The sequence below is a fragment of the Trichosurus vulpecula genome, chromosome 7 (assembly GCF_011100635.1).
Source record: "Trichosurus vulpecula isolate mTriVul1 chromosome 7, mTriVul1.pri, whole genome shotgun sequence".
Classification (NCBI taxonomy): Eukaryota; Metazoa; Chordata; class Mammalia; order Diprotodontia; family Phalangeridae; genus Trichosurus; species Trichosurus vulpecula.
In genome coordinates, this window is record NC_050579.1 from 196,565,095 (window position 1) to 196,592,650 (window position 27,556).

At 33.3% G+C, this 27,556-nt stretch overlaps 1 protein-coding gene across 2 annotated transcripts in view; it reads left to right on the forward strand.

Moving 5' to 3' along the window:
• Positions 1 to 27,556, forward strand: part of LOC118855941 (pleckstrin homology domain interacting protein) — a 188,115-nt gene that overhangs the window by 75,711 nt on the left and 84,848 nt on the right. For both annotated transcript variants that reach the window (XM_036765983.1, XM_036765984.1), the window contains exons 13-17: positions 482 to 580; positions 1,817 to 1,970; positions 2,881 to 3,015; positions 18,059 to 18,187; positions 20,791 to 21,016. In XM_036765983.1, coding sequence (XP_036621878.1) covers positions 482 to 580; positions 1,817 to 1,970; positions 2,881 to 3,015; positions 18,059 to 18,187; positions 20,791 to 21,016 — 743 coding nt within the window. The remainder of the gene's footprint in view (positions 1 to 481; positions 581 to 1,816; positions 1,971 to 2,880; positions 3,016 to 18,058; positions 18,188 to 20,790; positions 21,017 to 27,556) is intronic.

A 27,556-nucleotide genomic window follows, 5' to 3' on the forward strand; every position in this document is an offset into this window, starting at 1 on the left:
AGGGATTTGAGTGCCAGTAAATGGTGTATTACATAAAGTTATAGAAGCACTTTTCATATTATTTGAAAACCCATAGTTGCAATGTGACATGTACTCCTATATTCTTTATTGGAAGGAAGGGATGGAGGGATAATAGTATTGCACATTTATTTCAGACCCCAGTAACTACAGAGGATTTGGTGCAGAACTAAGTTGCTTGCTACATCCAGTGTTCTGGGATACTGGAAAATGCTCCCAAACTACCTTTGAAGCTTGATTTTTCAGTGCCAATTACTGGTACCAAGAAATTCACATTAAAAGTTAGGACGGCAAATGTTGAGTATCAGTAGTCGTCAAAAGTTTAGGGGATTATTTTTAAGCGTATGTTTTAATTTAGTGTTATCAATGTAGGTATATGAAGAGACAGGTGCGTAGAGTATTTTATAGAATAGGGGTCAGGAAAATAAATGCTTAAAGCTATTTGTATTTTTCCCCTTTCTAGGTTTGTAAGCGGGAGTCGTGATGGAACAGCCCGAATTTGGCAGTTTAAGAGGAAAGAATGGAAGAGTATTTTGTTAGATATGGCTACTCGTCCAGCTGGGTAAGATTGAAAAATTGCTTAGGTATAGGTCATTCAGATATATTACTGGTTACAGTAGAATTCATATGTAATGCTGGGATTGATGCAAGAAAAACCTTTGTGACAAGTTAAAGTTGTCAAAAAGTGGTATGGGATACATCAGTATGCAATAGAGTATAATGGAAATTTTCACTCAGAAACTAGATAGCAACTTGTTAGCAGTGTAGTAGATATTCTTGATCCAGGTGTATGTATGATGGAGAGTTAGCTAGGTGGCCTAGTGAATGGAACACTGGGCCTGGAGTCCCGAAGACTTGACTTCAAATCTAGCCCCAGGCACTTAATACCTGTGTGAACTTGGGTAAGTCACTTAACCTCTGTTTGCTTTAATCCACTGAAAAAGGAAATGGCAAAATCCAGTATCTTTGCCAAGAAAGCCCCATGGACAGTATGGTCCATGGGGTCACAGAGTCAGATGTGACTGAACAATATTATCCAGTGATGAAGTGGAGAGAAAGCTGCATCTGGACTTGGGGAGGGGTTTGAATCTCAGCTTTGCAACTTACTACTTAGGTGACTAAGTCACTTAAATTTCCTTTGTCTTTGACTTTCTCATTCTTAAAATTGGAACATTTGATTCAGTGCTGTTTAAGGCCTCTTCTAGTTTTAAAACTTAGAACTAGTGACTTTACCCCACATATTCAACAAAATTTCACATCTTGCATTTCTACCTTCACATCTGTTCTATCTGGACCTTTTCATTCACACAACTACCACTATGATTCAGGCCCATCTCACCTCTCAAAAAAGTCATTAGAATAACCTCTTAAGTGAAAATTTCACTATTTTTTCTTTGTTTTATGGGAATCCTTTAAAACTGATCCATCTAAAATACTGGGATAGTTATAAGGCAATAGGTTTTTTTCTATCCCATTCTTAAATGTCTTTAACGTAAAGGTTCTTGATTATATTTAGCATATACTTATAATTTTTCTTTGGGGGATAGGGGTGGCAGGTGAGGCAGACAAGAAATTTGCCTCTGGGTCATAAAGGTCATGAAGTCAGTGGTAGAGCTGAACTATGATTATAGTTTTCAGAATTTAAATCCAAGTAGCTATTTTTCTTCAACATTATTACTACTAAATAATAGCGTCGTTTTTGTTAATAACAAATAATAATTAAATTTATTCAGATTTCTGTGGTACCAGCATTTTACCTAGTATAAAATATTTGGTTAAAATAGTGTTTTTATTTCAGACAAAACCTGCAAGGGGTAGAAGACAAAATCACAAAACTGAAAGTAACTATGGTAGCATGGGACCGTCATGACAATACTGTTATAACTGCTGTTAATAATATGACCTTGAAAGTCTGGAATTCTTATACTGGTCAACTTATTCATGTACTCATGGTAAGAAAAATCTTCCAATTTTAATTTGGTAGACTTAATATCAATAGATAACTGTTAAAGTTAGCTTATATTGAATTAACTTCAAAATGATACTTCCCTGGAACACATGTAACAGGGAAACAAAGGAATCGTAGTAATAAACACATGTCATTTACTCTGAACTTCTGAAGACATAATTGGGAATTGAAACTTTGAAGAGAGTAAAGAAATAATCCTTTTCTGATGTGCTGCTGTCAAGTCCAGCTGTTTGTTGATTTGGAAGAACAGTAGACAAATAACCCCCTAAATGAGAAGTGTCAAACATAATATGTATACCACTCCCAAATGTGGCTAAACCAGATTAAAATGTAATTGGGAAATAATTTTACAAAATAAAACAGATATTGTTAATATATAGTTTTCTAAGTCAATATACACGTGACCGCAGGGATCTTATGTATGATTTAGTGGCTGCTGTTTCTATTTGAATTTGACACTACTGCCCTACATCACTATATGATACCTGACTTTGGACATTTATATTGTCTTAGCCTAGTTTTAATTCTAATTCTGGTGCCTTCCCTCTGTTAATTATTTCCTTTTCAACTTGCATGTAGAATTGCTCTGTGTATGTGTTTGCATGTTGTCTCCTCTAGACTGTAATTTCTTTGAGGGCAGAGATTGTCTTTTTTTTTTCTTTTTGTATCCCTAGGACTTAGCATGGTGTCTGGCACATAGTGGGTACTTAATAAATCTTGATTGATTGATTGATAGCTTAGTATTTGAGGTATTTACTTTACCAAGTAAATTGAAGAAATTTATCAAGGTAAAGTAATTTCTGGAAGAATTTTAAAATATTTTTTGTGTTAGTGTTGTATTGTTAATTTTGCTTTATTGTCAGTGGTTTTAACTTGAAAAATACATTTTTCAGGGCCATGAAGATGAAGTATTTGTTCTTGAACCACACCCATTCGATCCCAGAGTTCTTTTTTCTGCTGGCCATGATGGAAATGTGATAGTGTGGGACCTTGCTAGAGGAGTCAAAATTCGTTCTTATTTCAACATGGTAATTATCTATGCCTTATAGTATTCTATATTTATGTATATATGTATATATATGCATATATCATATTTAAGAGTTCAGTGTTTTCTAACTACTGGCATTCTACATAGTGCAAAAGAATTTCATTTAAAATTGGCCCATAAAAATAGATAAACTTTTAGGCCCCAATATTTTTGAGGTATTTCAAATAACTTTTATAGAAGAAATATACATGTCCAATACTAGTTAGTGAACATTTTTTCCTGAAGTGTTTTGATTCCCTAATCTTTAACATTTTCCACTTCAGTAAATAAAGGTGTTCATTTTCATCTTGATACTGAAAACTTTGTTGTAGAAAATTTAAATTAAAAGTTTTGTGTCTCAAATTTATTTACCCAAAAGCATTTTGTACTATGCCTATATGTTGTGGTTAGTAGTTTAGTTTTCAGTGTTCACTCAACAAATATAAATAAATACGTAATGGTGTAAGACATTAGGTGCTGGGGCTGCCAGAACTGCAAAAATGAAACCAATTTCGCCCTCAAGAGCTTGCATTCTACTGAGTGACAATAATTGCAATGTATGTATTGTTTGAAGGTTTGCTCAGTGCACAGTATTTTATTTTTCTCATTTGAGCCTCATAACAACTCTGTTAGGTATCTAGTACTCTTGTTACTTCCACACTGTAGATGAGGAAACTGAGGCAATAAGAAGTTAAGTGACTTGCCTACAATTAAACATCTAGTGAATTTCAGCTGTGGAAGTTGAATCTTCCAGGTCTTCTATGCTTCCAAATCCAACAACAAATCCAGTCTGTGTTATGCTCTTGGCTCCTAGTCTTACTAGGAGTCTAAAATACCTGTGTGCACTTAAGTCATGTCGTTAGAATGCAAGCTCTGGAATGTCTTAGCAAGAGGGAAGAGCTTTTTTTTAGTGGCTTTGTGCTTATGTCTAATATTAAAAGATCAGCTTAGCTAACTTTAGAGAAACTTTTCATCAGGTTGACTTGCAGGGTGACAATTTTTTGGTTGTTGCAACTCTCCATGACTGTTTTCTGAGTTTCATAGGGTTTGCAGTCTACATCAGTGGGTGGTACTCACACTTAAAAAATCATGGATCATAGAAGTATTAAAGTATACAACTGCATTATCCATAGTGCCATAATTTGGGGTTGGGGTGGGGGTTTCTTGAATGTGAGTAAGAAAATAAGTTTGGAGAATTTCAGGCCATAAAAATGGAATGTATCTGTGAGAGAGAGAGAAAGGGAGGGAAGTTATAATTGTAGTCAGTGTTTGTTAGAAATGTAATAGGGCAGCTAGTTGGCGCAGTGATAGAGTGCCAAGTCAGGAAGACTTACATTCCCAAGTTGCAATCTGACCTGAGGTACTAGCTGTCTGACCCTGGACAAGTCACTGAACTGTGTTTTCCTTAATCCAGTGGAGAAGAAATGACAAACCACTCCATTATCTTTGCCAAGAAAACACCAAATGGGGTCATGAAGAATAGGACATGACTAAAAAGTGACTGAACAATAATAGAATAATTAAAAATTTATATTAAAAATATTTTTAAAATTTTCTGAATATAATCATTATAAAATCAACTTCTGACTTGGTGAAGGGCTGGTTATTTCTTAAATATGTTAAACTTCAATGTAGTAGATATGTACTTTTAAACTACATTTAGGCATGTTTTGTACTTCTTCAAGTTGGGAGCTTTCCCCCTAGATTACAGGTTAATTTCTGATTTAAATATTCTTGGTTCATTGTGGATCTGGGGTGCCATTTATTCCTATCTTTATACAATAAATCTCTACCCTTCTCTATACAATGTAGAAAGCATGCCTCCATTGGGATTAAGCAAGGTCTTTTCCCCCAGGATGCTTTTCTTGCTGCTGCTATCCTAATCTTCATCTCATCTTTCTGGACCAGGCAGAATCGGAGTAATAATAATAGTAATAATACCTACATTTAGGAGTAGTTGTAAAGTTTAATCACTTTTTTTAAACTTAGTACTCTTTAGTCTACTTCAATTTTAAGAAATCTTTTCCTTCATTGAAGGTGAAGGAAAGTATTCTATTTCAACTCTTAGCTTCATGACAAAGGAATTTTTAATCCATTAAAACAACATAGTATAAAGAATGTATTGTAAGATACAGTGGCCAAATATAATTGGCAAAATAATTTCATAAAAAGAAAGCTTCGATTGGATATTTGGGTAGTATAATGGCCTTGAAAAACAACTGCCCACCAACGGATTCTTGTTTTTAATCATTAAACACAATGAAGTTATTTCCTGCTAGTGAGATAGTAGGGGATGAAAAAAGTTCTAAGATGTAGAGGTTAATTCATTTTAAAATGACAGCATGGTTATGCCTTTGATATTCATATGATAAGTGATAAGGTTTGAGTCAGAGATCCATTTTCAAACTAATATTACAAGCTTTTTTAAAGGTCTGTTAATGGAATGCAAAAGTGGGTTAAGAGTTGGGAACCAAGGTGACCCTCAGGTTACAGTAGGCTCTCTAGAAACATACTTAGGGCTTTTACCCTCTTCTCTACTAAGAAAGTCTCTACCCTCTTTTTCTTCATCACCTCAACTAGACCATTACTATTATCTTCCTGATTTTTCTCCCTACATCCAGATACTCCCTTCTTCAATTCACCCTCCAACAGCCACTAAATTGATATTCCTAAAATATCTGATCCTGTTATTCCCCTACTCAAAAATCTTTCACAGCTCCCTATTGTTACCTCTAGGATAAAATATAAACTTATTGGCCTGGCAAAAACTCTTTACAATCTGCTTCTCACCTTTCCAGACCTGCTTTATTCCCTTTACTTCTGTATACTTGTTTCTAGTCAGTCTGGCCTGAAATCTCTTCCTCATACATGAGAGTAAATCTCCAGCATCTGCCTTTGCCCAAGTGACCCCCTATACATATTATGGAACACGCTCCATTTTTAGCAATTCCTTGTAGAATCCCAACCTTCTTTCAAAATACAGGTGTCACCTGCTTTATGAAACTTTTCATGAGACCTTTAGTTCAGCCTTTTCTCTCTTGAAATTAGAATTAGAGGAGCTGAATTGAAATCTTGCTCCTGATTCTTACAACCTGTTTGGCCGTCCCAGGTCCTCAATTTTCTTATCTATATAATGCAGTTTTTGAACTAGAAGGCCTCTGAGATTGCTTTGAGCACTAGATTATCCTGTTCTATCTCTTCAAGGGCTGGGACTGTTCTATTCTTCTTTCTGCCTAGCACATAGTAAGCACTTAAATGTTTGTTAAATTGAATAAGGTTTATGTATCTGTAGCCTAGCCTTGACTTTGAATAGAGTTTTAATCTTGGAGCTCTCATGTCCATATCAAAACAGTGTTGTCGTCCTGTGTCCCTCCCCTCACCCCCCACCCACCCCCCCACCCAGCCCTGGGTGCCTTTCTTGCTGCTGCTATTGCTTACCTTCCTACATACACTTCATTCCTATCCTAATCTTCATCTCATCTCTGGACCAGGCAGAATCAGAGTGATAATAATAATAGTAATAGTACCTCCGTTTTGGTGTAGTTGTAAAGATAAAATGAAAATGTCACTTCTTACTCGCAGGTGAGAGAGAGCATATCTGGCAACCTCATTGTAGTAATGTGGTAGTGGGAGAGATATATAATTTCCTATAAACCTTTAATCTATTTTCTGTACCACACATGTGCAGAAGGGTTTTCTAGAGGTAAATTATTCTTTAGTCTTTCCATTATATCTCATTAACTCATATAAATAAAATAATACCAATGCGTTAAACCAAACAATAGATGGATATAAAATCTTTGAAGTATCACTTTCCAAAACAAAATATATGCATTATATGTGAGATGTTTGTTTGTACACATGTATTATAATCCTAAAAAATTTATAGTCTTAAGAATACTAGCTAAAAGTGGCTCTTGGCCAATAAAAGTTTGCCCACCCTTGTCCCAAGTGTTAGGAAGACAAATGCATAGAAATATATTTGTAAACCTAATGTAAGTATTCAGGTAGACATTTACTTTTTTTTCTTTATTCTGTTCTTTGTCTTCTTGTTTTAGTGATTTCAGTATTACTGTATTAAAGAAGGAAGTAGTTGTACTTATCTTTGGTTTACTTAAACAGATGGAGATTTGTGGTCTGTTTTGTTTTTACCATGATTATTTAGCACTGTAAAATTTACAAGATGCATTAGTTGATTCTTTCTCAGGACAACTCCGTCCCTATTTTAGGGATAAACCCAAGACCTCTTTGGGTTTTTACAGCAAAATAATTAATATTACTCTAGCATAGTATACACAGGGGGCCCCTCTTTTCTGATGCAGATATGTGGCTATGTCTCCCTGGAAGGCAATGGGCTAAATGTAGGGTCTACTATCTTCTTTTTCTTTGTCTTCTACACTCATTGTATACACAAGCAGAGTTTTCCTTTTGCTTATTTTAATGAAATGGTAGAGGAAAACCTTATGAAAATACAATAAATAAGTAGTCAGCATTTATATAGGACTTAAATATTGTTTTATCCTCACGACCTCTTGTGAGGTAGATGCTATTATTATACCCATTTTATAGATGATGAAACTAAAGCAAGAATAGATTAATTGATTTGCCTGAGGTCACATACCCAATAAGTAGATGAAGCTGGATTTGAACTTGAATTTTCCTGCTACTGTTTCTAGCCAGTTGCACAGCTAAAAAGTCTAGAGAGAGAGAGAGAGAGATCCTGTATTGAGGGTATATAATCACGCTTACCTCTGTTGATTGACCCTCTGTGTGGTAAAGAGAATAAAGGCTCATAATTTTTCTCCTGTGAGGTAAGAAAGACACTAATATCCTACCTACCCTATAAAATTTCCACAATATATTAAAATAATATTGTGCACATGTGTACATATACACGCATGTCACACAAATTTGTGTATTTATCCATTTGTTTATTTGTGAGCCTGTTGCAAAGATGTAACCAAGGATAGAACCTGAATACATAAGTAAACATATATGTATGAATAAACATGTATGTATGTATGTAAACATGTACATTTGACCAGCGATGTTGGTATAAGAAATGTATTGGACTTATTTTTAAATGAGATGAACTCTTTTTGCATTCTTTATCCTTAAAGATTTCCATTTCTTTGTTAAAGATTTCTTTAAATCTTTGAAGATTTTTTAAAGAATCAAAAGGGCTGGGGGAAAATCACCAGGTGTTTTATAAAATGAAGAGGTTGAACTAGATGAACTCGTAAAGCTCCTTCCAGTTCTGATTATGTGATCCTGTTCAGTAAACAAAAAGCAAACATTTGTCTGTAACCAGTCCTAAGTTCAAAGAAAGTTATCACCATAGGATGTCCATGTCAATAGAGGGAGGAAGATTTCCATATCAAAATTACGGATTTATGAACTATTGAAGCTTTTGATGTAGTGGTTTTTAGTACTCACGGCCACTTACTAAACAAAATTGAGACCTGAACACTCAGTTCATTTCAAGTCTAATAACTCAATCATGTTAAATGTCGTTTACTTTCTGTGAGAGTGATTTTAGTTAGGACAGCATCCTACTTTGGCTAGGAACATTTTTAGAGATTTTTGTTTCTAGACTGAAAATACTTTGTTTTCCCAAATGTGGGCCCTAGAAGTCCTTTCTTTTACCCTTTTGCTACCTTCTCCTCCTTTCCCAACTTACTTCACCACTTTTTATAAATGGCAAGTAAGATACTAAAACAATCACTTAAAATATTTAAAAGTTTCATGAATTCTTTTGTTGGTCGAAGGACTTTTTTGTTCTTTGTCTATTACCAAGAATATTTAATATTGAAAAGTATTCTTTAGTTTTAGTCTGAAAGTTATTATGCCATTTAATAGCTATCAGCAAATAGTTTAGAATATTTAATAAAGTTTCTTTTGAAACAAAATTTTAATCAAATTAGTTTTAAAAATATCTTCTAGATGTGGCTTCAAAATACTAAGAAGTCCTGTATTTGATTCTTGGCTCTGACATTGTGTGATGCTGACCCAAGTTACTTTACTTTCTTTGTGAATAACAGAAGAAAGAACTATGTGAAGTGTTTTTGCAAACCTTAAACTTCTATATAGATGGCTTAATATTATCATTTTGATATCTGAATTTACTTTAAAAAGCTTACAGAGGAAACATACTTACTTCCTACTTTTAGAGGTTCATCCCCTGTGTAATATTTTCTGTTATAAATTACAAAAATGAGTTAATGTAGTTATTATTAATGAGAGTAATTAATTAAACCATTCAAATATTCTGGTCCCACTTTTTGATATGAATATGTAACTTTACATTCCAATCCTATTTCCCAATACACTATTCTAACCCCAAATTTTGATTATATTTCAATTTCATTAAAACGATTGGTTAAAACTAGTTTTATGAGATTTTGAGTCCCTTTTGTGGAACCTTTATGTTCCTGTATTTGCTAATTTTGTAACTTTTTAGTTAGCCTACGTGTGGAGGAAAACATGAAATTTTTCTTCTATCCTAGATACTTTCTTCTGAAAACCATGATAGTGACTCATTGACTTGGTTCTCTCAGTGATTAGTTTGCTCATCTATAAAATGAGGTTGTCCTATATTATTTCTAAAGTCCTAAACGTCCTATGATTCTCAGTTCCACAGTACCTGTTCAACTGAGCAAATTTGTAAAGTATTTTTGCTGTATTAAGATATCTTTTATTATTTTGTCTAAGTGTTTCTGGATGTAGTGCATCTTAGTCATTCCTATTGACTCTTTGCCTTTATTATTTGGTATTGAGTTCTGTGGACTTTTTAATAAGAAAAATGCAGTTACTTGGTTTCAGCAGCACTTTGGTACTTTTTTGTTTTGTTTTAAGAAAACGGGAAAGTATAAGTTTGGGATATAGGTAGAAGAGTTATGCTCTTACTGATAGTCCACAAAATATAAGTACATTTAAAAAGTGGTGTACAGGTATTTACATAGGAATCAAGCTGCATGGCTTTGTACTAGAAACAGAAGGCACTCTAGTCACGTACCTCTTTGTCAGAGCTATTGGAGAAAAGTAACGTAGGAATAAGAATGTATTCTGAGTCATCAGACAGAGTAGGTTTTATGGTATAAAAAATAACATTAATCTTAGTATTTAGCTTATTAAATTATGTGCCCCCAGTATATACTTACGGACCCATGGCATAGAAGGCAGAAATGTGAGGGGAGGAGGAGGAGGAGAAGAAAATTATTTTAAGCCAAACAAACATTCTTTTCTATACAAATCAAGGTAAAAAAAGAGTCCTTGCTTTCAAGGAGCTCATAGTCTAATAGAAAAGGAAACATGCAAACAAGTATGTATAAACAAGATACACATGTATACAAGATAAATTGGAGATGACCCAAGTAGGAAAGCCTTAGTATTAAGTGGGAAAAGGAAAACCCTTGTAGAAGTGTGATTTTAGCTGGGACTTGAAGGAATTCAGGAAACCAAGAAGGTCAGAGAAGAGGGAGAAAATTCCAGGTATGAGGAACAGAGTGAAAATGCTGGGAGTTGGGAGATGGACTGTCTTGTGCAGGAAACAGCAAGGAGGCCACTGTCACTGAATTACAGAGTACATGGGTGGAGGGGAGTAAGGTTTAAGAAAACTGGAGGGTATTAGGTCATCATGAAGGACTTTGAAAACCGAACCCTTTCCCGTAAATATGGTTTTTATGTAGAGATTTTTTAAATTGTCATTTTTTAAGAGTCAAAATTCCCTCCTTCCCAATACCAATTAGTTTGTAAGACAAATGAATTAAAAAAAGAAGTCTGTTAGGCCATTTGAGAGACTTGTGTGATAAAATAACTCTCCAATGAATTTTTACATGTGGTATGTTCAGTCGTTTCAGTTGTGTCTGACTCTTTGTGACCCCATTTGGAGTTTTCATGGCAAAGATTGGTTTGCCATTTCCTTCTCCATCTCATTTTACAGATAAGGAAACTGGGGTAAATAGGGTGAAGGATCAGGATCACAGAGTTAGCGTCTTAAGCTAATTTGAGCTCATGATGAGTCTTCTCACCTCCAAGACTGGCGCTCAATCCACTGTACTATTTTACATAGTTATGTGTAGAGAGATAGCTACATACAGACAGACAGACATGCATACATAAATACACACGCACACAAATGTGTATCTATATATGAATTTGAAGTCAGGTATTTTATTAAGTTGCTACTACATACATGTGCATAATACCTTTACTTGGTGAACTGTAATATTTCATATGTTGATATTTATCCTCATATGTATTCTAATATAATTGGAAGTAGGGCAGGTGTAAGTTTTGTAAATGTGAAAATGAATGTCTTGCACTAAGATCAGGTTGCAGATCTATTGCATTATTAAGAGATAGAGGATGGAAATATGACTAGAATGATAATACAGGCTAGTAGCTAAGAGAGAGGACAAAAAAGTTTTTTCTAGTAGTAATTGGTTTTAAAATGTGTCACTGTTTATCGAGTTAAAATTGAAAGCATTTAAGTACTATTCCTCAAAGGTAACATCTTAAGTGCCTGACAAAGGGAAAGGTCACCCAGTAGAATTTTAACATATAGATAATGCTTAGTTTAGTCCTTTTATTGCTTTTAATGATGGCTATTTGCTTTGTGAATAAGTTCTAAAAGAAAACTAAACCATAATTGAAGAGTGCCGTATCATTTCTTATTAAGCTGAAGCAGTGGTAAAATTTACTTTAATACTTCAAAAGATCCATGATTCCGTTGGTGTAGATGGGAAAAGAAAAGTCAAAAGGATTCTTTGGGAAACGTTCAAATTTCTTGATAGTAGGCCATTTTAGTTAGTACTAATATGCATAATTAAAATATGGTCTATAGATGTCTCTCAATTCTTTTATTGATTCTTTTTCATGTGTACTATTATTCAGGGCAGAAGTTTATTACTTGCATGTCTAATTTTGTTTTTTTTTAATTATGAATTTTTAAATATACCTGATATGCTAAGGGTGTTTACTCAAAGATGGTACTGCTTCGTTTTCTTTGTCTCATGGGTGAATTCCAAATAACGTTTTTATTTCTTTAAAAATATTTTTAATTATTTTTATAATTGTTCACTTAACCTTTCTTTTACTTGAGATTATTTTATAAATGTTCCAGTATCCACTAATCCAGAACAATGAGTTTCTCCTTGCAACGTGTCGATCAAGCAGAGGCTGCCAATCACCACTCAGAATTTTTGCACCTGCACACTTCTGAAATTGCCATGTTCTCCAGTGTGTCCTCTACTTTAATTTCAAGTGTTGGCTACTATACTTAACTAGATAAAGAAAACATTTTTAAAAAACAACTTTTAATATCACTGGTGCAAGGTTATTCTTTCTTCTCTGTACTTAGGTAGTAGTCTAGTTATATACATGCTAGTCTCAGATTAAGAGAGGCCCCTCTGATGGTTTCAGGTCCTTCATCTCATTTCTTCTCAGGAAAAGAAAAGTTTCTTCTGAACCCAAATTTTAGGCTTCTAATGACATGCTTGGTTTCCACGATAATCTAGGTTCTATACACATAAGTCTTTCAGGCTAGCAAAGTTATTTGATACTGCCATCTTTCTTTTCCATGTTGTATTTGACAGCAGTTGTCTTTATTAAATATTTAGTACTCAACAATTCTTAGATATATAAATTCTTAACAGATATCCAGAATAGATTACATGGTAAATCATTTGATGAAGAAAGCCTTATGAATCATAATATATCAATTATTTTAGTTACTTTTAAGATATTTATTAAATGGCGGCACTGTGTTGGGCACTGTGCTAAGTACTGGGGAGAATAATAAAGATGTGTGAAATAAATTAATGCCCTTAGGGAGCTTAAGATGCTAGCTAAGGAGGTAAGAAATGAAAAAAATAGTTAACAATGAAAGGCATTATCAAAATGTCAACTGGAAAAGTAAGTACTAGAAGAGTTTCGATGAAGGAAAAATCATTTTAGGGTGAGAGTGTTAGGAATGGCTATGTGCTGGTCTTTCAGGGGAGTGTAGGATTACATAAATGTGAAAGTAGGAAGAGGTAGGCATTGTAGGCATAAAAATGGTTATGTGTGAAATTGAAGTCAGTAGATGGACTGGAATGGAAATTATGTAGGTTCAATTGACTGTGTATTTAATAAATGGTTATTGATTGAGTGATTGATTGCGGACAGTTTTTGGAAGGCTTTGAAAGTCAAATTAAGGAGTTTGATTTAATATCAGAGGAATCTTTAAAGGATTTTGAGCAGCAGAGTGGTCTGATAACAGTAATGTTTTAGGAAAGTGAATGTGATGGTTTTTAACATGGATCAGAATTACATAAATTGGAGCAGGGAATGTAAATAATAATCTAGACATAATGACTTTTTTGGCAATTAAAGTAGCAATGCAAAGGAAAGGGAGGATACAAAAGAAACTGAGAAGAAAAAATTGATTAAAGTTGGTAACTGACTGGATGTGTTGGGCAGAGAAAGAGAAAAATCACTTCCATAATTCAAGCCTCAGTGGAACTGGAACAGTTACTGTTTTATTAACCAAATAGGAAAGTCAAGAAAAAGAGGTAATTTGGAAATTTTAGATACATATTCAGTTTGAGGCAACAGCAAAGTATCTAATTAGAAATGTTTCATTTAGCAGAGGAAGCCTGGTAGTCAGGACTAGTTATTTTTATTAGTAGGTAGTAGAGTTCTTTTTACTTTGTTCAGAGTATTCTGCAGTTGGTTAATTTTGTGCTTTATTTTGAAAAGATGCTACAAAGAACACAGAAATGTTGGTTGTTCCTTATGCTTTAGTTTTTGGTTGGAAAGATATATTTATATGGCATTATAGAATATTAGTTTTAAGGAAGTAAGATGATGGCAAAATATTGTTTTTATCTTATCAGTTGTATTTTCCTAAGGAATCAATCTTTGTATAGCATTTTCTTACTGAAATCTAAACTCAATCATAATAAACCTAAGGTATCTTTTTGTATAAGAAAAGACTTTTAAAGAGTAGTTATATTCTTAGTTCAGTTTTCTATCATTCCTTCATAATGTGCTTTTCTTTTTCTTAATAAAATTGTGATTTTATTTGAGAATTTTTAGATCTCCCCCCCCACCCCAAGCCAAAATAGCAAGATAGCACCATTTCTTTGTGAGATTCATTAAGATAAAACAGTTTAAAGAAAAAAACAGCAATTTCCCTTATCTGAAATGGTCTTTTATAAGAAAATCATTTAAACTATTCCAGATTTTACCTCCTTTTTTTTCAGAATCCCCTAGTTCATAGTCTTTAGATGAATAGCTTCTTACAGATTATACAGTTTGATCTCTGGCTTTAGATGGTCAATTTTATGCTTATGTTTTATCTTTCTTTTAAATCTGTCTGTTTTTTTCATTTGCTTCTCTGAAAATTATCTTACATTTTATTTAGGCTTCATAAGCATAAAATGTTTTTACCTGACTGTATGTTTCCAAATACTGTCTGTAAGCTCCATCTTGGGGGTCATCTTTATTTTAATTTTTAAGAATTTGGATCTCTATTCTCTTCATTAAAGCTACTTCTAATTTTTTGCATTATCTTTAGAATTCTTTAGTTTGAATTTCTATTAAAAATTAACATCTTTGTTTACCAGCTTATCTATTATTTTGCAACATCTCTTTTCTCATCTATTTAAAAATTATCTTCCTCATCATTTTTATCACTGTATATTCCTTTTCTTTCATCTGGGTAATTCATACTTTTAAAGGATTCTCTTGCTCTTTGAGATGTATTCATATCTTAATTTAGCTGAGTTCCCTTTATGCTCAGCTTTTTATCATGGAAGGGTGAGGAGGGGAGTATCTTTTTGCATGCAATCCTTATTCTGAAATTTATAAAATAACAGAAAAAAATTTTAAAGTTTTAAATGGTGAACATAGATAAACAACTAAAATTTGCTTTGAGAAAGTTGTATAGCATCATATAAGCTTCTGACTTTCTGCTTTGTAACTATTCTATAATAATAAACTTGTACCACTAGAGTAATTTGTGAATTTTTCAATACTTCTTTTTTGAGAGCTAACTGTACCCATTATATAAATGATTCAGCCATATGTTGAGTAAATATACTTTAATGTAACAATGATTTTTTAATCAATTTATGTTATATAAAGTAATGGAATTAATTTTATGACTTGTGGGAGTCATATACATTACTCTATATTTTTGTAGTAAATTTATTTTCATAATATTTTGATCATGAAAGGTTATGAGAACTATAAGGAAAACTTCTTTTTCAGACAGAAATGTATCCTCCTTTGACTGATTTTTTTTTAAATGGTAGCATCACTGAAAGAGCCAAAGTGGCTGTATGTAGTTAATCTTACAAGAAGGAAAAAAGCTTACTGTGGTAGTAAATAAATCTTAATACCTTTAAATCAGCTCTCTGTAGTGCATCATCTATGCTTCACAGAGAAATTGATGATTACACAAGTATTTAAATAATTACATAAATATTAAATGTGACTTTGGTAATTAGATAAAGTCTTAAGCAGATTCTTAGAAGCAGTTTCAAGTAATGCATATTCCATCCAAACCTATGGTATACTTTCACTTTAGTACTACTCCCCCATCCCCCCAAGAACTTATTTTGTGCTGTCCTTTCTTATCATGAGGAGGTCACTTTTGTGTTAGGCATAAGAACACTAAGACACTGGGATGAATCACATTAGAATGTTTTGGCATTGATCCCAAGACCAGGAATAAGTTCATTTTTGTCACAGTCTTCTAACATTCTGTCACATTCAACTTCCATTAAACTTGAAGAAGTTTTTAATTAGTTGTATGTTTCAACAGATTAGCATTGACGCTTTATTTAAACAATATGAAAAAAACCATTCTATAAGTATATTATGCTACATTTATACCATTATGCTAAAAGAGAGTGGTACTTAAATATTTTCTGTCTTTCCATGTGCATTGCTGAGTTTTTAATTGTTGTTTTTATTAGATGTTTTCCCCCTATAATTGTTCTTAAACATTTTGACATTAAAATACCTTTTTCATATTTGATACAGCATTTCTTTTTTCTAATGTCTGATAATTTAGACCAAGAGAAACGTAAATTTTCTAAGATTTACTAACAATTAAAAAACCATGAAAACATTGATGTGAATAAGCTTAATTTATTTTTTAAAATTTCTGTGATCCAAGGATGTAAGCAAGGATGGTGATGAGACTGAGAATAGAGTAAGACAAATAATGTTTGATGGTAATATGACTGAGAGTATTCTCAGTTCATTGATTTCTTTTTTTAGTTTGTAGAGTTGTAGAATAGGCTTCTACTTCTTACAGAACATTTGTCCGTGTAAGCAAACATTTGTTTACGTTTAACATTTCACAGTTAACAATTTTTATTAAGCTTGAAATTTCAACAATATTTTTAAAAAAGGCTTTCAAAATCCTCATTTCTCTTTGTAGTCTTTACTATCTAGTAAATTATATCCTTTGTAATCTTTTGCGTTTGTTTGAATTAACAATCTTTAAAAGCCCTGATATGCACTTTGCACTTTACCTGGGACAATTCTTGAAAGAGATGTGAAACTTGTCTAGCCTATATTTCTTCATCTTCTTGCTTCCAGTATAACCAGGATCTTCTTTCGCTTGTGCCGTTTTCTTGTGGTAAAGCTTGATACAAGATAAGAGACTTCAGGAAGATGCTTGATTTTCTTTCAAATATATTTGCATCTTAGAGGAAATCTCAATACTGTGTTTTGTTCTCATCACCACTTTTTTAAAGCTATTCATACATGGACATTTCTATTTAAAACAGTAAAGAATAGCTTTTCTTTTCTATTTTTTTTCCTTTTTCTTTTACTTTTTTTTTGAGGTGACCTGCATAGTCTTTATTTATTGTTACCTATTTGATTCCTTACTAGAGCCATAGATCTAAATGTTAGACAGTTCTTCTTGAAAAATCAGACTTGTTCTTTACAGTTATAGTCACATAAAGTCTATCTTTATTCCTACACTGAAGCAATCTAAGCAACATTTGTTATTCTAAAAATTTAACTATTACAAGTTTTTAGTTTCCCAAGATCTCAGTAGGATACTATTATTAAAAACCTATTTGTTCTGGATCAGTGGATACCGGAACAAAAAGAAGGTAATTCTTACCTGATAATGTGTTTGTGTTCCGATTCTGCTAATCCAGAAATCTCTGCAACACTCCCCCCCAACCCCCACCCCCTCCCAATTTGTTGGAAATGATCCTTAGTTGATACTGGTTAGGGAGTGACCTCCCTGTTTTAGTTGTTTTCTGCAGTTCAGCCCTTAGATATGCCAGAGAGAGTAGAATTTTTACCTTTTTCAGAACACTGCTAAAGAAGTTTTCGACGGGGAATGTAGTCTGAAGAAGCACTGAGAGCAAAAAAATTCAGAGTGGTGATTGGCCACCTCTGTTTGATTGACAGGTTGCAGGGAGAAACCCATTCCTTCTGGATTAATGGAACTGGAAAACAGAAAACAATTATCAGGTAAACGTCTTTTTTTTTTTTAAACCTTTGAAATTCACCTTTTAAAAGATATCAGATCACTCAGTGAATTTTATTACCAAAACATTGTGAGTAAATTTTTTTTACAAGTGTGAACCACAGTGTCTGGTGAACATTTACTTCTCTCTACTTCCTAGAATTGTCCAAATCACTACAGTTGCTAGAAGTTTTCAGCCATGGCAGAAAAGCCAGTGATTAAAAAGGAGACAGATTAAATCCCAGAAGCAGTATTTTCAGATCTGTGTTAAAGGTGATTAGCAGAATTCTGTGGGGGGGAGGGAGAGTGTTCTTTTATTTACTGAATTTGTTCAGTTCTATGGCTAAATAGAACTCTTTGTTTTCCAGGGCTATCAATCTAGCACTTCTCATGAATATTCATGTATTTTTAAATGTATTGTTTAATAACAAAGTTACTTGCTTGATTATCAGTTCATTTAGTATGTACGTTTATAAATCTTTATCATAAAGCTTTAGTCATAAAATAGCAGTTTGTTTATTAAAGAACATGTATTGATTCTCAAATGAATATATTTCAGATTGAAGGCCAAGGACATGGAGCAGTATTTGACTGCAAATGCTCTCCTGATGGTCAGCATTTTGCATGTACAGACTCCCATGGGCATCTTTTAATTTTTGGCTTTGGCTCCAGTAGCAAGTATGACAAGGTAAAGTATGATATGTAATGACAAAAATACATTTTTTTCTTTCGTGTACTCCCTGAATGTTTAGAAGTGTAAATGTTTTATAGGCAAATTTAGATGTATAGAAATGTGACAGAACTTAGAGCATTTATTTGAAATAGTCATGAGGTTTGTTTTTCTTTTAGTTAAATGTTAATTGCTGGCAAAAGATGCTGAGCAATGTCACTATGTTGAAATTTAGTAGAGCCTCAAGTCATCAAACTGACCCTGGCAAGTCACTTAGATTCTTGCAATCTTTTTCCTCATCTGTAAATTGGTGATAATAATTTGTTGTTTCTTAGTTGTGTCTTGACTCTTCGTGATCCCATTTGGGGTTTTCTTGGCAAAGATACTGGGCTGATTTACCAATTCCTTCTACAGCTCATTGTACAGAAGAGAAAACTAAGGCAAATGGCCTTAAGTGACTTATCCAGGGTCACAGAGCTAGTAAGTGTCTGAGGCCAGATTTGAACTCAGGAAGATGAGTCTTCCTGACTCCAGGCCTATCCATTTTGCCACGTATCTGCCTGGGGGATAAGAAAAGTATGTACTTTATTGTTGTAAATATCAAATAAAATAATGTATTGTACTTTGCAAACCTTAAAATGCTTTATGAATGTAAACTTTTTATTACTATTTAGAAACTTGGGCAACTTAAAAAAAGTAACTGGGATTACATTTTCCTTGAAATGTTAACAATTGCATATTAGTTCTTAGAAAGGGTTTTTGAACTCTGACTGCATTTCAGACTTGAGAATAGATGCTGCATATCTTTATTTTTCCCAGGGGTACTTAATCACTTTTCCCATTTAGTCAGTTAAGTTTAACAAATCAATGAACATTTATTATATTGTCTTCTATTTATAAATAAGGTTCTGGTTATGACATAGGCCTTGCTCTTAATCAAATGGAGTGAGGAATTAGTACATTTAAAAAAAAACAAACAAAGGTACCAGGACAAGCTTTGTAGGGAAGAAAATGTCAGGAAAAGGAAGTGCTATCTGAATTGGGCCTTGAAAGAAGGGAAAACTTTTAACCTTTAACAGGACGTGGATCTGAGCAGAGGCATAAAGATGGGAGGAACAGGACATGGGGAATAGTCTAGTTTGGCAGATAGTGAGGAAATAAGGAAATATTGCAGTTTTTGGAATAAAGGGGTGATATCTTCATGTTACACATTTGGAATATTTATTCAGGAATCAGTGTGGAAGATGGGTTGAAGGAAGGGGTAGATAAGAGTCAAGAAGACCAGTTAGGAGACCATCTATCTAGGCAAGAAGAGATCCATCCATATACACACACGTGCGCACACACGCACACACACACACACACACACACGCACACACTAATCATGCCATTGTTATTATCTAGCTGTCTTTGTAATTGTTCCTTGATTGACTGGTCAAAATTATTTGTTATTGTTAAAGTAGTATATTTGCACATTAGAGGAAAACTGTATGGTCTTGATATATTCAAAGTTAAAATAGCATTTCTTGGAGTCACAGGAATGTAGAGGGTAAATTTATTCTTCAATTTTAAATTATCTGTCAGCATTATGGAGTGAATTGTATATATTGTTAGGGAAGTCAATCCGGTTTGGATTTAAATTGATTGGGTTTGAATTATCATTGCTTATAGATTGGAAGCCGTATAGTAGTGAAATGAATGCTGGATCTGGTTAACGACTGGATTTGAATCTTGCCATTGCCACTTAGTATGTGTGACTGTAGGCAAGTCACCTAACTTAGATGGGCCTTTGTTTCTTCATTTCTAAAATGAAAGTATTGGGATAGGTGTCTGTAATGGCCATTTCAGCTCTAAATCTGTGATCTTATGAATTCCTGGGGTCTTCTTAAATTGTTAATTATTATACATTTTAATTCCTTTTGATTTTTTTCTTTTTGATATTTCCACTATTACCACTTGCTTTGGCTACCAACACTTCATTTATTCTTTTCTTAACAGTAATTAAGTGTATTATTAGCATAAAATGTTAACAAAATGTTGCGTGTTAGCATGGGCTTAATAAGCAAAGTAAGCTAAAATAAGGATAAAATATTTATAATTAGGTTTGACGACAGTTCATTATGATACAGTAAGATGATGAAGCATCTAAAATACTTTTATTTTACCTTTGTCTAGCATTAACCTGGATTCATAATTGCCCCTAGAAATGAAAGGTATAGAATGCCTGTCCTAAAGGCTGATTCAGTTAGTTATTTCACATACAAAGGTTAGCTTTTGGTATGGTATAGGTTGTAGGATTTGGATATACTTTTACGTTTCTTGGAGACCTACATATAAATTATGTTTCCAACAAATTTATTGACAGCAAATAGATAATGTAAAATGTAATTGAAAGTTGGAATATCAGATAATTATGTATAATTTTATGAAGTTAGCTAATTCTGCATATTGTAGATTCTTTATAAATGTTTGAATGATTGTCATGCTAGATTCAAGAAGACTTCTGCTGTCTTTTGTTATTTTAAAAAATGTCTTTAATTTATAAAGAAATGAAGTAGAGGTCTTTTTTTCTGCATTACTAATCTTTGCTTGTCACATCTGTTGGGTTTATCTTTTTGCAGATAGCCGATCAGATGTTCTTTCATAGTGATTATCGGCCTCTAATCCGTGATGCCAACAACTTCGTGTTAGATGAGCAAACTCAGCAAGCACCCCATCTCATGCCTCCCCCATTTTTAGTTGATGTTGATGGTAACCCCCATCCATCAAGATATCAGAGATTAGTGCCTGGTCGTGAAAACTGCAGGGATGAACAGCTTATTCCTCAGATGGGAGTAACATCCTCAGGTAGGTAAATGCTTGATTTGTAAACTAGAATAGTTTTTATTGGGTATTATATTTTCAGAGTCACCCAGATTAATTCAGAATTGTATTTTTAAAATCTATCAAATGGTAAATTCAAAGGACATATTTTAAAATACCCATTTTTAAGGCCATTGTTTATTCAAAGACATATGATTTGATTAAGAGCAGTTTTGAGAGTTTTAATTTAGTCATTTTGGTTTTTGTCCAGTCATGGTAGATAAAACTTTTATAATTTGGATAAATTCTTAAAAATGATTTTTAATAACCAATACATTTGACACAAACAGAAAATTTTAAAACAATGAAATTTCTCAAATTCAAAAATGTTGTTTAAAAATATTTTTCTTCTTTAATCATTTATTCATATAGTCATATGTATAGAAATCTTTTCCCAATTTCCCTATTTTTCTTCACATAATTACTTCTGCTAATGTGTTTCAGAAGCAATACTTGAAGCTAAGGCTATCCTACCATTCTTCCATTCCACCTCCCATACTGGCTATTTGAAATGGGTTGCTCACTTACTCCATAGTGCCTCTACACTACTCTGAGACCATAATTTATAGATGAAATGCTGAAGTACATTGATAGATAAACTTTCTAGCTGCAATGAGTCACAGATTGAGGATTCTCCCACTCCCTACCCTTTTAATAATAACTCTTGAGCTGTTTTGAACCTCTCTAAAATAGGAGAGAGTGTGGCTGTCTGAAAACACACACACACTCAGGCTCACACACCACTGCATCCCTAGTGATGCGTCACAAGTTCTACTAGTACTACTTGTGGTTGATTTTTGCACTGGTTATGCCAGACTTAACATGATTTTCTTTGATAGGATTACTAAAGTAATGCAGGGCAAGAATATGTGTAGATATAGTTTATGTAGATTATAGAAAAGCTTTTAGTAAAGTATTTCTTACTATTCTTGTGGAGAAGATAGACATAGATTTAGACAGTAATAAAATTCAAAACTGGTTGGTTGGCCAAAATAGTTGTTAATGGTTCAGTATCCATGCATAACAGGGGGTCTCCTGAGTTCTATCCCAGGAATTTATTCTGTCCTATGCTGTTGAACATTTTTATCAATAACTTGGGATAAAGTCGTAAGATAGTGTGCTCATAGAATTTGCAGATGACACAAATTTGGGAGGGATAGCTAACACTTGTCAGAATCCAAAAAGATCTTGACAATCTAGAGTATTAGGTTTAATCTAATGAGATGAAATGGATTAAAGTTGTGTCTAACAGTTGGGTACAAAAATCGTTTTACAAGCATAACATGGGGAAGACATGGTTAGAAAACAATTCTGAAAAATATCTGCAGGTTGAAAGGGACCGCAAGCTCAATATAAGTCAACAGTATGATATGGCAGCCAACAAAACTAATGTGATCTTGAACTCCATTAAGAGTTTCACAAACTTGTTTTAGAGTATTGGGTTCATTTCTGGGCTCCGTGATTTAAAGAGGACATTGAAAGGTTGGGAAATGAGTTTAATAAGAACACTGACAAGTTGGAGAAAGTCTGGAGAACTGCCAGAATGATAAAGGGCCCTGAGTCTATGGCATGAAGATTGGCTACTGTGTGGTCTTAAGAAGTGAATAGTTGGGGCAAGGTCTGATAGCTATCTTGAAGTATTTCTCGGGCTCCACAGATCAGAACTGGGAGCAATGGTTGGAAGTTTCTAAGGGACAAATTTAGATTAATTTTTAGGGAAAACTTCATAGTAACTAGAGTTGCCAAAAGTGGCATGGTCTGCTTAGGAAAGAATCAGGATCCCTTTCTTAGAAGTCAGGAAGAGTTTAGATGACCACCAGTCAGATATGTTATAGTTTATCAGAGATTCCTTTCTTGTGTGGTTTGGAGTGGATGACTGGGGAGGTCCTTTAGAACTCTTAAGATTCTTTGATTGGTAACTCGAAGTTCAGTTAGGATTTTAGTACTTTTTAATATTATATTTGGACAGTATTGAATGTTTTTATTCACTAGACTAGTCTCATTTTGGAAAACATTTTCATATACATATGTATATATGTTGCATGAAACCTTTACAAGCAACAGATCTATTTTTACACGTGAAAAGAAACTATTGTGTTGACACTCCTTACAAATTTTTACATGTAGCAGTGATCCATGGGAACTAGTTTTTCTGGTGGATTTTGAGTTGTTTTTCATACTGGGCTTAAGTAAGTGTATAATATACTTTGTAGTTCTTCTGCAACCTGTTAAGGAATTTTTTTCTTTAGGAATAAGAAGCTTGAGTGTTTGGAGACAGTGAGGACTCTGACTTAGTCCACAAATGTAATATAACTATAGAGAGGATGAATGAGAAATAAGGTTTGTATAGCCAAACAGCAATTAGATTTTTAGGGTCTTTGAATCCTAGGATGAACAATTTGAATTTCATTGTAAGCTATTGAAGATTTTTAAACTAATTATGTAATTGTAAAAATAGTATTGTAAGAATAATAGTCTGAAAGCAGTATGGAGAATAATTCATAGGCTAAAGATAGCTTAAAGGAGGGAGGTAAAGTAGTTGTAAAGCTAACTGAAGTTGAAGGCCTCAGCTTGTGTGGTGGCAGCAAAAATAAAAGAGGAAAATGACAAATTTTTAAGAGTAAAGAGGCAGGGGCAACTATGGAGGAATGACATAGAACAGTGAGTGAGAAGTACCTTTTAACTGGGGCAAATAGAGAAATGATGGTATTATGGATAGAAATGGGGGAAACTTGCACAGTATTTTACTGACCCAGCTAATACAAACTACTTATCATTGTCTAATCATATCCTGTTCTCTCTTGCCTCTATATCATTTTCTCCATTTCTAGAATAGATTCCTTCCATGTTTCAACTATTGAAATGATTCAGAGTTAAATTTAGGTGTCATCACCTCTTTCATGAGAGCTTTATTTCATCTCTCCTTCCTGTAATTTCCCTTTTCACTTTTACTTCTTATACGAATAATAATATTCATATTTTAATTTGGATTAGCATGGTTACTTGTGTATGCTGCTTATCTCTCAGCATTTGTCTTATCTAATTAAATAAAAGTATCTTGAGGGTAGGGGCTGTTTATTATTATCTAACTTTATGTCTATAGTGCTTTGAATATTGTAATTGATTAATATGTATTTTTTGAGTTGAATTTAGAAGAGTTCTATGAATGCGGAAGATTATGTGATGAGGAAGATGACTGAGGCTTTTAAAATATTGAACTTTTTAAAAACAGTCTTGAAAAAATTCTTAAATTAACAAGTTTTTATTTTTTCTTCCATTCCCTTCCCCCAGTTTAACAAATTTTAAAATAAAATTCTAGTAAAAAAAAATGTACATAGCCAAACAAACATACTCATATAGGCCATGTCTAAAAATGTATTTCTTAGTCTAAATGTGGAATCTATCATCTTTCCAGTTTTCAGTAGCATACTGACAATTAGTTATCTTTGGTACTGTGAATTGTGGATTATATTGCGATGAGAATTCTCAAGTCTTCCAGAGTTTTTCTTTTTCTTCTTAAAAAAGTTTTTTAATGATATTATTGTATAAATGTTTTGGTTCTGCACATTCCCTTTTTTCAGGTTTGTCTGCAACTCTCCTGGTTGTTTTTCTTAAACTGCAATATATATATATATATATATTCCATTACATTTGTGTATCTTTATTTGTTAAGGCATTTCCCAGTAGATTATCACCTCCTTAGTTTATAGTTCTTTACTAATACAAAAAGAGCTACTGTAAATATTTTTTTATATACTGACACTTTTCTTCCTTGTTTTCTTTGAGGTATAGACCTAGTAGTGATACTGTAGCTATAGTAGTGATATGACATACACGGTTTAGTGTCTTGAGTGGGAATGGTGGGCGGTGGTGTGGAGGGTAGAAGCTTTTCGTTTTGACTGTACTAATTGAAAATTCTGCCAACAGTTCATTAACCTGTTTTCCAGTAGCCCCACTGTCATTTTATTTTTGTCATCTTTGCCACCCTGTTGGGTATTGGGTAGAAATTCAGAGTTGCTTTATTTTACATTTCTCTAGTTGTTATTGATTTGAGGGGGGGTAAATTTTTTTTCATATTATATTTCTCTGAAAACTACTTGTTCATCTACTTTGATCATGTATCATTTGGGGAGTTCTTATAAATTTGAATTCATTCCTTTTATCTCTTTGATTTAAGATCCTTATCACAGAAACTTAGTGCAAAGATTTTGGTTTCTAGTTACCTATTTCCATGCTGATTTTAACTATTTCCTTTGTTTGTACAAAAACTTTTAAATGAAAATTGTCCATTTGTTTTCTGTGATCTACTTTGTTACTTTGTCTCATGGTTGGTCATGAACTCTTCTCCTATTCATAGATGGTGATGGTGAAGATGATGATGATGATGATGATGATAACTAGCATTCATATATCATTGTAAGGGTTTGCACAGCACTTTACAAATATTAACTTATTTTATCCTCACAACAACCCTGGGCAATAGCTGCTATTCCCATTTTTCAAATGAGGAAGTGGAGGCACTGAGAGATTAAATGACTTGCCCAGGGTCACACAGATCAGCCTCTGGGTATTATTGTTGGAAAGAAATAGAAAGAAGTATACATATATCTCAGTTGTGTATGACTTTTCAGAAATTAATCATGTAAGAACCTCACAAATGTAGAAGAGTGGAAATATTGTTTTACTAACCATAGTGCAATAAAAAATATTAAAAAGTCACAGGAAAAAATGTATTGAAAATCAATTAGAGATGAAACAATTTAATCCTAATAAATTGGTACATCAAAGAACAAGTTATAGAAATGATAGTTTCATTAAAGATATCAATCATGAAACTATAAGAATGAGGTGAATGTAGTCACATAGAAGAAAATGTCTGTCTAAACACTTTTATTAACAAATATGAAAAAAACAACCCTCCACATTAATGGATTGGGAATGCAACCTCAAAAAACATAAAAACTAAGAAATTAACCCCAATTAAACACCAAAATAGAAATCCTGAAAATCAGATCAATTAACAAAAGTGAAAGTAGACCAAAAAAAGATTGAAATGTTTGAAATAAAGCTAGGAATTGTTTTCTATTTAAAATTAATAAACATTTAGCTACTTTATTTTTAAAAAGAGGAAAATCAAATTACAAGTCTAAAAACCAAAAAATTCACAGCAAAAAATTGAAATTTATTAAAGATTTTCAAGTATATGACGATAAAATCGACAAATGAATATTTACAAAAATACACAAACCGAATGAGAGAGAATTGAAATAACCAGATTTTAGAGGAAGTAAATGAACTTACAAAGGAAAACACTCGGACTAAATGGCTTCACAGATTCTCTCAAATATTTAAAGAGCAATTAATTCCAGTATTCTATAAACTGATTACAAAAAATTCAAACCAAGGGATCCTACCAAATTATTTATTTGAGATAGATGTGGTCTTCATACATAAACCAGGGATAGTTTCTAAAACAAAGCGAAAAACTGTAGATCAATATCTCTCATGAACATTGATGCAAAAATTTTAAATAAAATACTAGCCAAGAGGCCAAAACAATATCATAAAGACTTGCACCATTGTAAAGGGAAAGAACTTTGATAGAAAGTTGTAAGAAGGGGCAGCTAGGTGGCGCAGTGAATAAAGCACCAGCCTTGGAGTCAGGAGGACGTGAGTTCAAATGTGGGCTCAGATGCTTGACACACTTGCTGGCTGTGTGACCTTGGGCAAGTCACTTAACCCCAAATGCCCTGCCTTTCCCCCTCCAAAAAAAGAAATAATTAGCTATTAGGGGCAGCTAGGTGGCGCAGAGAGTAGAGCACCAGCCCTGGAGTCAGGAGGACCTGAGTTCAAATGCGGCCTCAGATACTTGACACACTTACTAGCTGTGTGACCTTGGGCAAGTCATTTAACCCCAATTGCCCTGCTTTCCCCCTGGAAAAAAATAAAAATAAAGAAAGTTGTAAGAATTATGATCAATACAATGACCATCTGTGATGATGGATTTAGGAAACACAGTAAGACACATGTTTTTGTATACAACTGATGAGAAAATATTTTGTTTCACTGTGATATTTGTTGTAACAAATTAATTATGAGGGTTGTTACTTAAAACATTTTTTAACTATAGATACAATATTACTTAATTGTTTTAATTTATTACAAGAGCCCTCTTACTAAATGGGAGGTCATCTGTTTGTAATCGTTTTAACGTAAAAAAGCAAATCAATAAACTTTTAATAAAAAATTTTGGTGAGCCTTAAGTTACAGAATTGAGACTCATTTTGCATTATTGCTTACTCAGGACCATTTATTGTCAGACTTTTCAAATTTCCTTTGCTTGGATTTTGCTACTAATGGTGTGCTAATTAACTTAGGACAAAATAATTTAGATATGGTTTTATATTGACAGCAGTCTTGGTACGTGTGCTTCTGTTGACATTGTGCTGTCTCAGAATTTCAGAGCTTGTCCAGATGAAACTAGGTTGAGCTTGTTTTCTTTGTTTTTAGTTCTCTGTCAATTAA